General features: G+C 40.9%; 1 protein-coding gene across 5 annotated transcripts in view; it reads left to right on the forward strand.

The window, feature by feature from the left end:
• Positions 1 to 13,090, forward strand: part of PROM1 (prominin 1) — a 113,596-nt gene that overhangs the window by 45,139 nt on the left and 55,367 nt on the right. For all 5 annotated transcript variants that reach the window (XM_082462414.1, XM_082462413.1, XM_082462412.1 and 2 more), the window contains 2 exons: positions 2,956 to 3,011; positions 8,604 to 8,809. In XM_082462414.1, coding sequence (XP_082318540.1) covers positions 2,956 to 3,011; positions 8,604 to 8,809 — 262 coding nt within the window. The remainder of the gene's footprint in view (positions 1 to 2,955; positions 3,012 to 8,603; positions 8,810 to 13,090) is intronic.

Here is a 13,090-nt window from a genome sequence, read left to right on the forward strand (position 1 = left end):
TTGAACCCAGCTCCTAGTGTGGGATGGGTGGGCAGAACGGACGTTCCAAGGGCAGGGGAGGGGTGAGCAGCTTCTGAGTGCCTGGGTCCAGCTCGCAGGCCAGCCAGTGGTCACATCCTGTCCATGGCCCCCTCCAACATGAGGATGCAGGCGATCCAGAGGCCGAGATGGTTTCCACCAGAAGCCTTTTATGAGCTGGCCAGGAAAGACAAAGACAAAGGACTGGATGCAGTAGAACGAGTGTGACACTTGGGAACCATGAAAAGTGTGGGGCAGAAGTGAGACCCCGGTTCTTCCACGTGCTTTCTGAGATGGACCATAATGGATTCCAAGTTCTCACCAGCAGTGAACCTATTAGATCTGAGATAGAATTTCCAAGTGTGGAGTCCCATGGGCTCCCGGATGAGGTGTGAGCAGCAGAAGGTTAATGTCGGGGCTTGTCAAGTAAAGATGCTTGGATTGTGTTGTACAGGCTTCTCTGATGTTCACTCACCCTGATTAAGACCCGCTTAATTAGACATACACAGGGAAGCCAAGGGAAAAATGGATATTGTGGTCCTGAGCATGAAGGACGCCCATTCTGTGTTTTTGTGACAGGGGATGCTGGGAAGGAAGGGGCAATAAGGAAACGGATAGAGGCCTTGGGGCTTTGGGGGAAATGGAATTGCTCCGGGGTGAGAGTGGGCAGGGTGACCTGCCGCCTCTGAGCCTGTGCTGTCCAGTGCAGGAGCCACTAACCACGTGTGGCCATGGAGCACTTGAACTGTAGCTTGTCTGAACTAAAGGGCATTGACACCGGCTTCTGAACTCTTAGTATGAAAATAAGACTGTAAATAGCTCATTAATATTTACACTGATGATATCTTGAAATGATACTACTTTGCATATATTTAGAGTAAGTAAAACATATTAAAATTAATTTTAAATTAATCATGTTTTTAAATGGAACTACTAGAAAATTTGAAATTACTTATGTGGCTTGAGATAGATTTCTGTAAGACAGTGCTACTCTAAACCACGGGAAGGGAGAACATCTCTGCTCCAAAGTCTTGGGATAGGTTTTTAGCCAGTACAGCAAGGATCAGCTTTGCCTGAGGGTCAGGGCCAGCTGGCAGCCAAAGGACAGGGATCAACTGCCAGTGAGTGTTGTCGTTGGATGTAGCTGGGACCATGCCTGGGACACCCAGGGCCACCAGCATCACAGAAGGACTCAGGAGGGGCTGGGTCTTCAAGCAAACTGATGGGGGCATCTGTTTGGCAGAGACGAATGTCACTGTTTCCCAGAGGTTGCCATGGGTACACAAGCCATGTTCTCTGGCATTGGCTTACCTCCACAGAGCTCTACTAGAGCTACGCCTGCTACGTGTGTGCAGCAGACTAAAGCAAAGAGACTGGTTCAAGGCCGGAGAACACCTGTGACCCTGGGTTGCCCCCAAGGTACCTTGGAGAAACTCTAGGGTTCCCAGGGTTTCCTACCAGTTTGAAAATCTCTGTTCCTGCAGCACATCCTTTACAGGTCTGCTCCATGTATCTATCTGCTCTGTGCAGGTGGAAAGTTGTTTTCCAGAAGGCCGTGTGGGGAAGTGGCTTGCTTTGTTTCCTGGCCTGTACATGTGAATGTCTTTGCTTTAAAAAAGCGTTCACCGTGGGGTTTCATTTGCGACCCCCGGTAGTATACTTTGGAAGTGCTTATACGGGATACAGTCCTAGCATTCCAGAAGCTCATTCCTGGGGCAGAAGACAATGTGCAGTGTGGGAAGGACCTCGCACCAGGGGAAGGAAGACCTGGGCCTGGGTCTGGCCTCACAGATCACTGATTTTAGACAAGTCACCCTCCCTATCTGGCCATCAGCTATGCTATATCATTACTAGATGGGAGAATCAGGATACGAGGTGGCTCCTGACCTATGTGAGAATTTTAAAACGCCCCAAATGAGCATGCACAGAAAAATTCAGTTTTGCTTAGCATTTTGGATTTTTCGTGCACTGCTTGGAGATGGAGAGGGACATCTCATGTTAAGAGCTCTTGGATTAGGTTAATTGTAAGATTCCTTTCATTTGTAAAATATTATGTAAAAGTAGAAGTATTAAAGAATAAATTGCATTTGTGGTTCCAAATAATTAGGAAAGCAATTTCATGGGCTGTGGGGCAAAAAACATTAGGGATAAATGGAGTCACAGTTCCCTAAGGAAATCTGATGTTCCTAATCTGCATGCAAATGTTAATGCATTTTCCAACTTAAAAGAAAAATCACATTTAGAGTTTAGAGATTCCTTATTTCCTGTGGCTAGTGGTGGTGCTGTCAGTCCAACTTGGCTTACATAAATTAACCAGCAAAAATCATGCACACTGGTCACATCAAAACTTTAAACCTTGTGATTCAGTGTCCTGTCAACATGTTCATATAGACCAGGAGGGCAGACTTTTTCTGTGAAGGGCCAGATAATAAAGATTGGAGGCTCTGGAGACCATATGGTTTCTGTCGCTCTGCTCTTGTAGTTTGTATGGCTGAGCAGCCAGAATCAATATATGGGTGTGGCAGTGTTGGAAATTTAATAAATCATAATTAATTAAACTTGATTTATTGACAAAAAAAGAATTAGCAGTATCAATGTAACATTTTATTAGTGACTGTTAATGAGGTATATGTAGTTTGCTGGTAAACTTTAAGGTGTTTTGTGAGAAATTGAGAACTCTTAAAGATGGCAACCCTCTAATTTTGCCACTGGCAAAATCGTAGGTCGAAAATATTTGTTCTCCATTCTTTGCTTCTGGTTAGAGCCTCATTAGGTCAATTATTTACCTACATTAAGAAAGAGGAATAAAAGTATAAGAATACTATATTGAGGTTCAATAATTTGTGAGCACATATAGACATTTATTTTCTAAATATGCATTTTATATTTTTACTGAAAAAGTAATTGTGCCGTTGTTTTGTGGCTTTTTTCCCCCAGATATTTTAAGAAAAGTTGTCCAGAAGAAGTTTGACCTCTCAACGGATTATGAGAAGGTAATTTTGATTGATGAATTTGTTAGCAAAAAATAAATATGAGCAAAACTTTGGCTGACTTGAAAGTAAATCTTTAAACAACCAGTTGTTTTACCTGTGAATTGAGTGACCTTTCTTGACTAAGAAGCTTTATGGAGTATTGAAATGCCTCATAAATCCCATTTGAACTACAGCAGAAATTTCAAAAGCAGCATTTGAAGAAACATTCACCTTTCAAGCTATATGTTATTGAAAAACTAAAATTTCCTTAAGGGAAGTCTTATGCTACTTTTTTTAGACAAGGGATGAGAACCCCTTAGCTAAATGGAATGGTTTGAACATCCCTAGAAACAGGCATGCGTACTTTTAACATACACATGCATACTTGTAGAAGAAAAAGAATTAATTCTTACCAGAGCTCTTCCACAAGGAAGTGATTTGGGGGCTTGTTGTTAAAAAGATAAGCAGGGCTGGAACAGGTGGGGAGGCAGCTTTGCAGGCGTTCCAAGCTGTGGGGACCACATGAGCAGAGGATGAGGCGTGAGAGGAGGAAGCAGAGGGATGGAGCTGGTGGGTGAGGAGGAAGGGGAAGGACAGGTGAGCTGGGGCCAGATCAGGGGAGGGCCTTGAAGGCCTCACTCAGATGAGTGGACAGTATTGTCAGAAAGTATCCAGGCACCTTTCATGTCTCTACTTAATACCAAGGTTAGGGTTAGGGTTAGGGTTAAGGTGCTGTTAATTCACTCTGTTTGCATCCACGAGGTTAACTTACCTAAACAGAACAGTGTGTTATTTCGATTTTGGCCTGTGATGAATGTCGGTTGCCGATGAAATCAACAGACGAATGTTTTTGCATTGAATGTTAGGATAATAAAAATTAGTTGAATCTGTGTGTCAAGCTATTAGTCCTGCAGGGTCAGACGATTCATTCGTTCCATCCTTTCCTGGTACGAAGGTAGTTATCAAGACAACAATAAAGGTACCAGTGGACTTTTTTATTTATTTAATGGCCAGCACAACAAATGTGAATGACAGTGTCTCCAACGGGTGTGAAGGCAGTGAACTCTCGCCCAGTGGTGGGAACGGTGGCCGCATATTCTCAATTTGCAATAAAATGATGCTTAAGGGAAAAGTGAATGCAGAAGCCAAAGAGGAAGTTCTCATCTCAAGGCCATTTGTGTGTATAAAAGAGGATGAGCCAGATACACGCTAGTGCCTACACCTTCCCTCCTACCACAGAAAGCATTTTCATTCTTCAGTGCCACTGGCTTCATTTATATCTTCCAAACGTGATTGCCCATGTGTGCCTGCTTCCCTGGGCAGAATAAAAGGATCTTTGCTTTTATATTTATCTTGAAAATTTGCATGCCATTAGCAGCCCAGCCTGAATGCCAGTTCGCTCTGCCAAGGAATGGGTTGGGCGTGAGAGGCTGGGCTCTCTCATCTGGGCCCAAGCCTCAGAGGACCAGGTCCTCAGACTCTGAGGTGACTCTGGGCAGCCTGACAAGCATGAGCCAGAGTTGGCTGCCACCATCCGTGGCAGGAGCCTTCGTTGGACGAGTCCTTTATGGCTGGCTTGATATTAGACTTGGAGTCCCTGTAAACTTGGGGACCCCCCTACTTCCTGATTTCCTCTCCACCTCAGGTGTCTTTACAAATGGATAAAAACCATTTGGGTGGAGCTGGTGTAGAGAAAGGAGCCAGAACTGGGCCCACAGGAATGAACGGAATCCTACCCTAGGTGTGGAATTGGGTCATGTTTTCTGGTTATCCAAGGAAGAGGGATTTGGTTAAGCAAAGACACCAAAGAAGCCAGGGCTCCTTGGGAAGGGAGCTTTCTGATTGGCTTTAGGGAGATGAATGCTGGGTGTGTTTGGTCAGTCCCCGAAGCAGACCCTGAGTCAAGGACTCCAGGGCAAGTCACTTATTTGGGAGGTGCAGGGAACCCTGGCTGTGAAGTGGGAGGTGACACAGCGGAGGGAGAGCCGCCTGTAGAGGGTGTATCATTCCGCCACCCGCCACAGGGGGCAGCAGAGCTCCATCCTGTAGAGGAGCTGTGCTAGACGTCGAAGACACCAGTGTGGGAATTAGCCCATGGGAAGGTGAGAGAGCTGAGGTATCTATACACCAAGACTGAAGAGGCACTTAATCATAATCATGACACGGAGCTTGTTTTAAAGACAGATTCCTGGTCTTACCCAAATCTCCTGACGCTTCTCCAGGGGAGGGGCCTGAAGTCAGTGTTTTTAACACACGCTGTGAGGAGCTTATGATTGGTGAGGTTGGGAGGTAACAAGCCCGTGGGGCCCGGACCCAGGAAGGGAGGCTGGGGTCATTCAAGATGCCCTGTGGGTCCCCAGGGGCATGTGTATCTGAACTGCCCATCCCAACATTTCAGATGATGCCTCCTTTAAAGGTTATTAACATCACAAACATTGTTCTTCCGCACCTGTGAAAATCTGCCAGCTAAGGCAATGGCTTCCAAACTTGGATTTCCTGGACCAGACAACTTGAAAAACGTCATCTGGAGAACACCATGGAGCCACATAATTTTATTTAACCACATGAGGACATTTTAAGTCAACTATAACAACAATAATGACTTTGTCCCTCTTCATACATATGTCACCTCCCTCTTCCAAAAAGAAGGATAGTCTTATAAATTGAGCAAATGAGGTAAGCACTGTGAAAGGGCAAGTATAGGACTGCATGGCATCATGAAGGAGGGATGTACAGCAAACCCAGACGTTGTTATCAAGACAGACTTCCTGGAGAAAGCAACATCCAAACTCAGACTTGAGTTTCATCAGGGGAAGCGTGATGGGAATAAGGTTCAAGCAAGAGGAAACCCAAAGTGAGGAAAGGGAGAGAGACCATGATGCTTTCTGGGACTAGAGTGGTCAAGAAGAATGGGGACATGAAGCCAGAATTAAATAACATAGGACCACGTGGAGGAGTTTGAATTAGACATGGTGGGAATCCATGGAATGCTGTTAAACAAGGGAATGATACCATAAGATTGTCATTTTAGAAAGGGCACTTGGAAGTTGGTGCCTTGGGCTCTGGGGTTCTAGGCAGCCACTGATTCTCTGTTTCATGGAGACCATGTGGTTGTGGTTAGTGTGTTAAGCATTTGTATCTTTCCCTCTAGCTCCCCTTGTCCATAACTGATTAGCATACTGATTAAGAACCTTTCAAGAAATCCAATGTAAATCCAAATGTGAGCCCTAGAGCTTGACTGTACCCAAAACACTGTTTGTCTAATAAATGCTCCTTTTATGTTCCTGTCTTGTGTCATCCTCCTCTCCCTTGATTTCCTCTGTGTGGAATATTAATGGTCTCAGTTGTGGTTAATCACTCCAGTAATGTTTTCTGTTTTCTTGATGCATGCTGCCTCTGCTTGCACAAACTCTGCAACCGCTTTGACTTCATCAGCCAGAAAATGTAGTCTTGATTCTGAAGGTAAAGTCCTCACTTGCTGTTTCATGTTGCTCTGTCTAAAGCCCGTGAGTGGTGTGACGCTTTTGCCAGAACTTTCTGTTCACTGTCATCTCCACTGTGATGATTTTTAAATTGTTTCCTTTTTGTTTCTGCCATCATCTTCCATCTTCTCTTTCAGCTTTTGTAGTCCACGAAAGAATAGCAACCCATCTGCAAATTTAAATCTTGAGCTTCTCTTCAACACAATCCACAAAGCACTCCGGAGATCTTGGTATATCAGGAAATAATTTAGGTTCTTGCCAGATCTTGGCCAGACTTTTAAGTGTAGACGTGAACTCTGGAAATGACATAATCTTGTTCCTGATACTGTTTAACCTAATATTTAGTAGTGACATTGGAAAGCTTATATACAAAATATAAAATTTGTATTTGGAGCTAAAGATAGTGCATTAAAAACATTTCAGTACACCTTCTCTCCTGGGTTTGGGGTTCAGTGTTACAATTTTTTTTTTTTTTTGGCTGTGCCATGCAGCTTGCAGGATCTTAGTTTCCCAACCAGGGATCAAACCCATGCCCCCTGCAGTGGAAGCGTGGAGTCCTAACCACTGGACCACCAGGAAATTCCCAGAAACAATTTCTAAAAATAGTAACAATTTAGAATATTTGCTGAGAAAGATAGCAAAATAAGTAAGAATTTGGAGTGTCTGGAGCTGGTTTCTCAGTTGGCCAATGATGTGAGTCTTCAAGGGTGGGTTACACAACAGCAAATAACGACTTTTCATGGCCGTGGTGGCCAGCGTAGCTTAAGAAGCCTGCATCAAAATTGCAATCACTTTTTTTGTTTTTAGCATTTTAACCTTAATATGGAAGTAGATAATATTCAAGTACCATGTGCACCTAGCTTAATACTCATAAGCGTTTGCCCACAAGTTAGCTAATATTGATTGAACATTTGCTGTGTGCTGGGCACTTTGCTAGTTGTTTACACATTAACTCATTTAATTATCTGCCCCTCACAATATGCTGATGACATTAATGCTAATGTAATATTTCCTAGTTTAGAGAATTAAAAGCCGCCCCTGCTGAGATTTAAAGCAGGTCCTCTGACTCCAAGTTCAGTGCTCTCTCCTAAGACATCACATTTGCTCCTAGGAACAAGGCTTGGGTTTTGTTTTCCTTTGCTCACCTTGGCTTCAGAATGTATTGCTATCTAGCTGGTTCATTACAAACCATTACAGGTTGCAAACCGCCAACCTGTAATTTTCTGCCATTCTTTTAAAGTGTCTTGCTTTATGGAAATGTGAGTAACTGCATACATGAATTGGAACGAGAACGAGTTTTATCATCCTGTTGCATTAATTTTTATTTAGCCTGGAATAAAGCCGTCAGTGATTATGAAAATAGGTTTAGGTCACATGATTGTGTCTAGCTATTGTGCTAGTTCCTAGGAACCTAGGAACTATCTGAGACTTAGGCTGCTGAGCCCAGCCTCACCAGCCTGAAAGGGGCACTTAGCAAGTGTCTGCTCCATGCCAGGTACTTCCCATGGCACCTTATCAATAATCATACATTATCTGCAATGTTCACAAGGACCTTATAAGGTACGTATTTTATTCCCAGTACATGGGTGGGGAAACTGAGTGGCCTGTGAGTAACATGTCTGATTTGGAAAGTCCGAGCCTTTTTTTCTAAATTTAGATATATTCCAGATTCTTTCATAACTAACTATGAATTTGTCATTAATTGATCCAATCCAAGCTACTTTGAATCCTTAATAACTATTACTAGTTCTATCTTTCTGGTGAAAAACATCCTTGGTATAGATTATTCATTATGCAAGGACTTCTGCCAAAATTTGTCATGCCGTTTAAAAACAAACAAAATACCTTTGGGGTTGAAATGACACCATTTGCAACTTGACCCTTAATTTGGATATTTTCCTGGAAGTTGAAAGAAGGTAGTAACTGCTTGATCCCATACTCTGATAACTCAGATCTCTGCTTCCTTTGTTTCAAGAAGGATCTTCAAAATGGACACACACACACCGCCCCCCCCTCAAGATTTAAGTCATGATGGCAAATAGCTTAAAAAGCATGAAATGTGTACACTGTGGAATGTCCTACGTGTAATTTTATGTTACAGTATGTGCTGTTTCTTTTGTTTGACTTGCAGATTATCTACTATGAGATCGGGATTATTATCTGTGCTGTCCTGGGATTGCTGTTTATTATTCTGATGCCTCTGGTGGGGTTTGTCTTTAGTTTGTGTCGTTGCTGTAACAAGTGTGGTGGAGAAATGCACCAGCGACAGAAGAAAAATGGGGCCGCCCTCAAGAACTACTTTACACTCTCCCTCTTGGTGATTTGTATATTTATAAGGCAAGTAGCATCTTGGACAACAGCTGATTGTGTTTTAGGTTGATGAGAAATGTCTTGTGTTTTAACTGTTGAGCATGAGTTGGAAACAACAACAACGAAATACAAAAAACAGAGAACAGAAAAGAGAGAACAAAAATGCTTGCCCAGCACATCACTATAAGCAGAAGTTAGTGCTGTAACCAAGCTGCTCTAGTTTATGTGATAAGCCAGCCCCGTGTTTTTTTTCATTTTGAAGACATCCTGATAAATCTGGGACTGAAGAAAGCATTCACCTCCCAGGACAGTGCCTCCTTCCTCTTAAATAGCTCTCTCGAAACAGGCAGCATGCAGGAAGGCAGAGCAACTATTTCTAGTTGATTTGTACGTCCGAAGGGTTCTTTTGCAAGAAAATTTTTTTTAATTGAAGTATCGTTGATATACAATATTATGTTAGTTTCAGGTGTACAGCAGAGTGATTCAGTTATATATGTATATATATATATAATATATATATAAAAATATATGTATTTGTTTTCAGATTCTTTTCCTTTCTAGGTTATTACAGAATACTGAGTATAGTTCCCTGTGCTGTGCAGATGGGTAGAGTCCCTGAATTGGGGAATTTGAGAATATTGTTGAATGGAGTTAACTTTCTAATTATATGCCCAGTTTTCTTTTTGTTTGTTTTTGTTTTATTTTTCTCATTTTTTATTAGGAAATTTAAAAAAAGAATTTTATTTTATTTATTTTTAAACAGCAGGTTCTTATTAGTTATCTATTTTACACATATTAGTGTATACATGTCAATCCCAATCTCCCAATTCATCCCACCACCACCACCCCACCCCTGCTTTCCCCCCTTGAGGTCCATATGTTTGTTCTCTACATCTGTGTCTCTATTTCTGCCTTGCAAACTGGTTCATCTGTACCATTTTTCTAGATTCCACATATATGCGTTAATATACTGTATTTGTTTTTCTTTTTCTGACTTACTTCACTCTGTATGACAGTCTCTGGGTCCATCCATGTCTCTACAAATGACCCAATTTCATTCCTTTTTATGGCTGAGTAATATTCCACTATATATATGTACCACATCTTCTTTATCCATTTGTCTGTTGATGGGCATTTAGGTTTCTTCCGTGACCTGGCTATTGTAAATAGTGCTGCAATGAACATTGTGGTATGTGACTCTTTTTGAATTATGATTTTCTCTGGGTATGTGCCCAATAGTGGGATTGCTGGGTCATATGGTAATTCTATTTTTAGTTTTTTAAAGAAGCTCCATAATGTTCTCCATAGTGGCTGTATCAGTTTACATTCCCACCAACAGTGCAAGAGGGTTCCCTTTTCTCCACACCCTCTCCAGCATTTGTTGTTTGTAGATTTTCTGATGATGCCCATTTTAACTGGTGTGAGGTGATACCTCATTGTAGTTTTGATTTGCATTTCTCTAATAATTAGTGAGGTTAAGCAGCTTTTCACGTGCCTCTTGGCCATCTGTGTATCTTCTTTGGAGAAATGTCTATTTAGGTCTTCTGCCCATTTTTTGATTGGGTTATTTTTTCTTTTAATATTGAGCTCCATGTTGTGTTTATATATTTTGGAGATTAATCCTTTGTCCATTTATTCGTTTGCAAATATTTTCTCCCATTCTGAGGGCTGTCTTTTCGTCTTGCTTATAGTTTCCTTTGCTTTGCAAAAGCTTTTAAGTTTAATTAGGTCCCATTTGTTTATTTTTGTTTTTATTTCCATTACTCTAGGAGGTGGGTCAAAAAAGATCCTGCTGTGATTTATGTCAAAGAGTGTTCTTCCTATGTTTTCCTCTGAGAGTTTTATAGTGTCCGGTCTTATATTTAGGTCTTTAATCCATTTGAGTTTATTTTTGTGTATGGTGTTAGGGAGTGTTCTAATTTCATTCTTTTACATGTAGCTGTCCAATTTTCCCAGCACCACTTATTGAAGAGACTGTCTTTTCTCCATTGTATATACTTGCCTGCTTTGTCATAGATTAGTTGACCATAGGTGCGTGGGGTTTATCTCTGGGCTTTCTATCCTGTTCCATTGATCTATGTTTCTATTTTTGTGCCAGTACCATATTGTCTTGATTACTGTAGCTTTGTAGTATAGTCTGAAGTCAGGGAGTCTGATTCCTCCAGCTCCCTTTTTTTCCTCAAGATTGCTTTGGCTATTTGGGTCTTCTGTGTTTCCATACAAATTTTCAGATTTTTTGCTCTAGTTCTGTAAAAAAAACCATTGATAATTTGATAGGGATTGCATTGAATCTGTAGATTTCTTTGGGTAGAATAGTCATTTTCACAATATTGATTCTTCCAATCCAAGAACATGGTATATCTCTCCATCTGTTTGTGTCATCTTTGATTTCTTTCATCAGTGTCTTATAGTTTTCTGAGTACAGGTCTTTTACCTCCTTAGGTAGGTTTATTCCTATGTATTTTATTATTTTTGTTGCAATGGTGAATGGGATTGTTTCCTTAATTTCTCTTTCTGATCTTTTGTTGTTAGTGTATAGGAATGCAAGAGATTTCTGTGCAATAATTTTGTATCCTGCAACTTTACCAAATTCATTGATTAGCTCTAGTAGTTTTTGGTGGCATCTTTAGGATTCTCTATGTATAGTATCACGTCATCTGCAAACAGTGCAGTTTTACTTCTTCTTTTCCAATTTGAATTCCTTTTATTTCTTTTTCTTCTCTGATGGCCACAGCTAGGACTTCCAGAACTATGTTGAATAATAGTGGCAGAGTGGACCTCCTTGTCTTGTTCCTGATCTTAGAAGAAATGCTTTCAGTTTTTCATCATTGAGAATGATGTTTGCTGTGGGTTTGTCATATATAGCCTTTATTATGTTGAGGTAGGTTCCCTCTATGCACACTTTCTGGAGAGTTTTTATTATAAATGGGTGTTGAATTTTGTCAAAAGCTTTTTCTGCATCTATTGAGATGATCATATGGTTTTATTCAATTTGCTAATATGATGTATACATTGATTGATTTGGGTATGTTAAAGAATCCTTGCATCGCTTGGATAAATCCCACTTGATCATGGTGTATGATCCTTTTAATGTGTTGCTGGATTCTGTTTGCTAGTATTCTGTTGAGGATTTTTGCATCTATATTCATCAGTGATATTGATCTGTAATTTTATTTTTTTGCAGTATCTTCGTCTGGTTTTGGTATTAGGGTGATGGTGGCCCTGTAGAATGAGTTTGGGAGTGTTCCTCCCTCTGCAATTTTTTGGAAGAGTTTGAGAAGGATGGGTGTTAGCTCTTCTCTAAATGTTTGATAGAATTCACCTGTGAAGCCATCTGGTCCTGGACTTTTGTTTGTTGGAAGATTTTTAATCACAGTTTCAATTTCATTACTTGTGATTGGTCTGTTCATGTTTCTGTTTCTTCCTTGTTCAGTCTTGGAAGGTTATACCTTTCTAAGAATTTGTCCATTTCTTCCAGGTTTTCTATTTTATTGGCATAGAGTTGCTTGTAGTAGTCTCTTAGGATGCTTTGTATTTCTGTGGTGTCCATTGTAACTTCTCCTTTTTCATTTCTAATTTTATTGATTTGAGTCCTCTCCCTCTTTTTCTTGATGAATCTGGCTAAAGGTTTATCAATTTTGTTTATCTTCTCAAAGAACCACCTTTTAGCTTTATTGATCTTTGCTGTTGTTTTCTTTGTTTCTATTTCATTTATTTCTGCTCTCATCTGTGTCATTTCTTTCCTTCTACTAACTTTGGGTTTTGTTTGTTCTTCTTTCTCTAGTTCCTTTAGGTGTAAGGTTAGGTTGTTTATTTGAGACTTTTCTTGTTTCTTGAGGTAGGGTTGTATTGCTATAAACTTCCCTCTTAGAACTGCTTTTGCTGCATCCCATAGGTTTTGGATTGTCGTGTTTTTGTTGTCATTTGTCTCTAGGTATTTTTTGATTTCCTCTTTGATTTCTTCAGTGATCTCTTCGTTATTTAGTAATATATTGTTTAGCCTCCATGTGTTTATGTTTTTTATGTTTTTTTCCCCTGTAATTGATTTTTTTTAAGTTTATTTATTTATTTATTTAGGCTGCATTGGGTCTTTGTTGCTGTGTGTGGGCTTTCTCTAGTTGCGGCGAGGGGGGGCTATTCTTCATTGTGGTGTGCAGGCTTCTCATTGCGGTGGCTTCTCTTGTTGCAGAGTATGGGCTCTAGGTGCACAGGCTTCAGTAGTTGTAGCACATGGGCTCAGTAGTTGTGGCTCGCGGGCTCTAGAGCACAGGCTCAGTAGTTGCTCAGCTTAGTTGCTCCGCTGCATGT

This window comes from Balaenoptera physalus (assembly GCF_965194825.1).
Source record: "Balaenoptera physalus genome assembly, chromosome: 5".
NCBI lineage: Eukaryota > Metazoa > Chordata > Mammalia > Artiodactyla > Balaenopteridae > Balaenoptera > Balaenoptera physalus.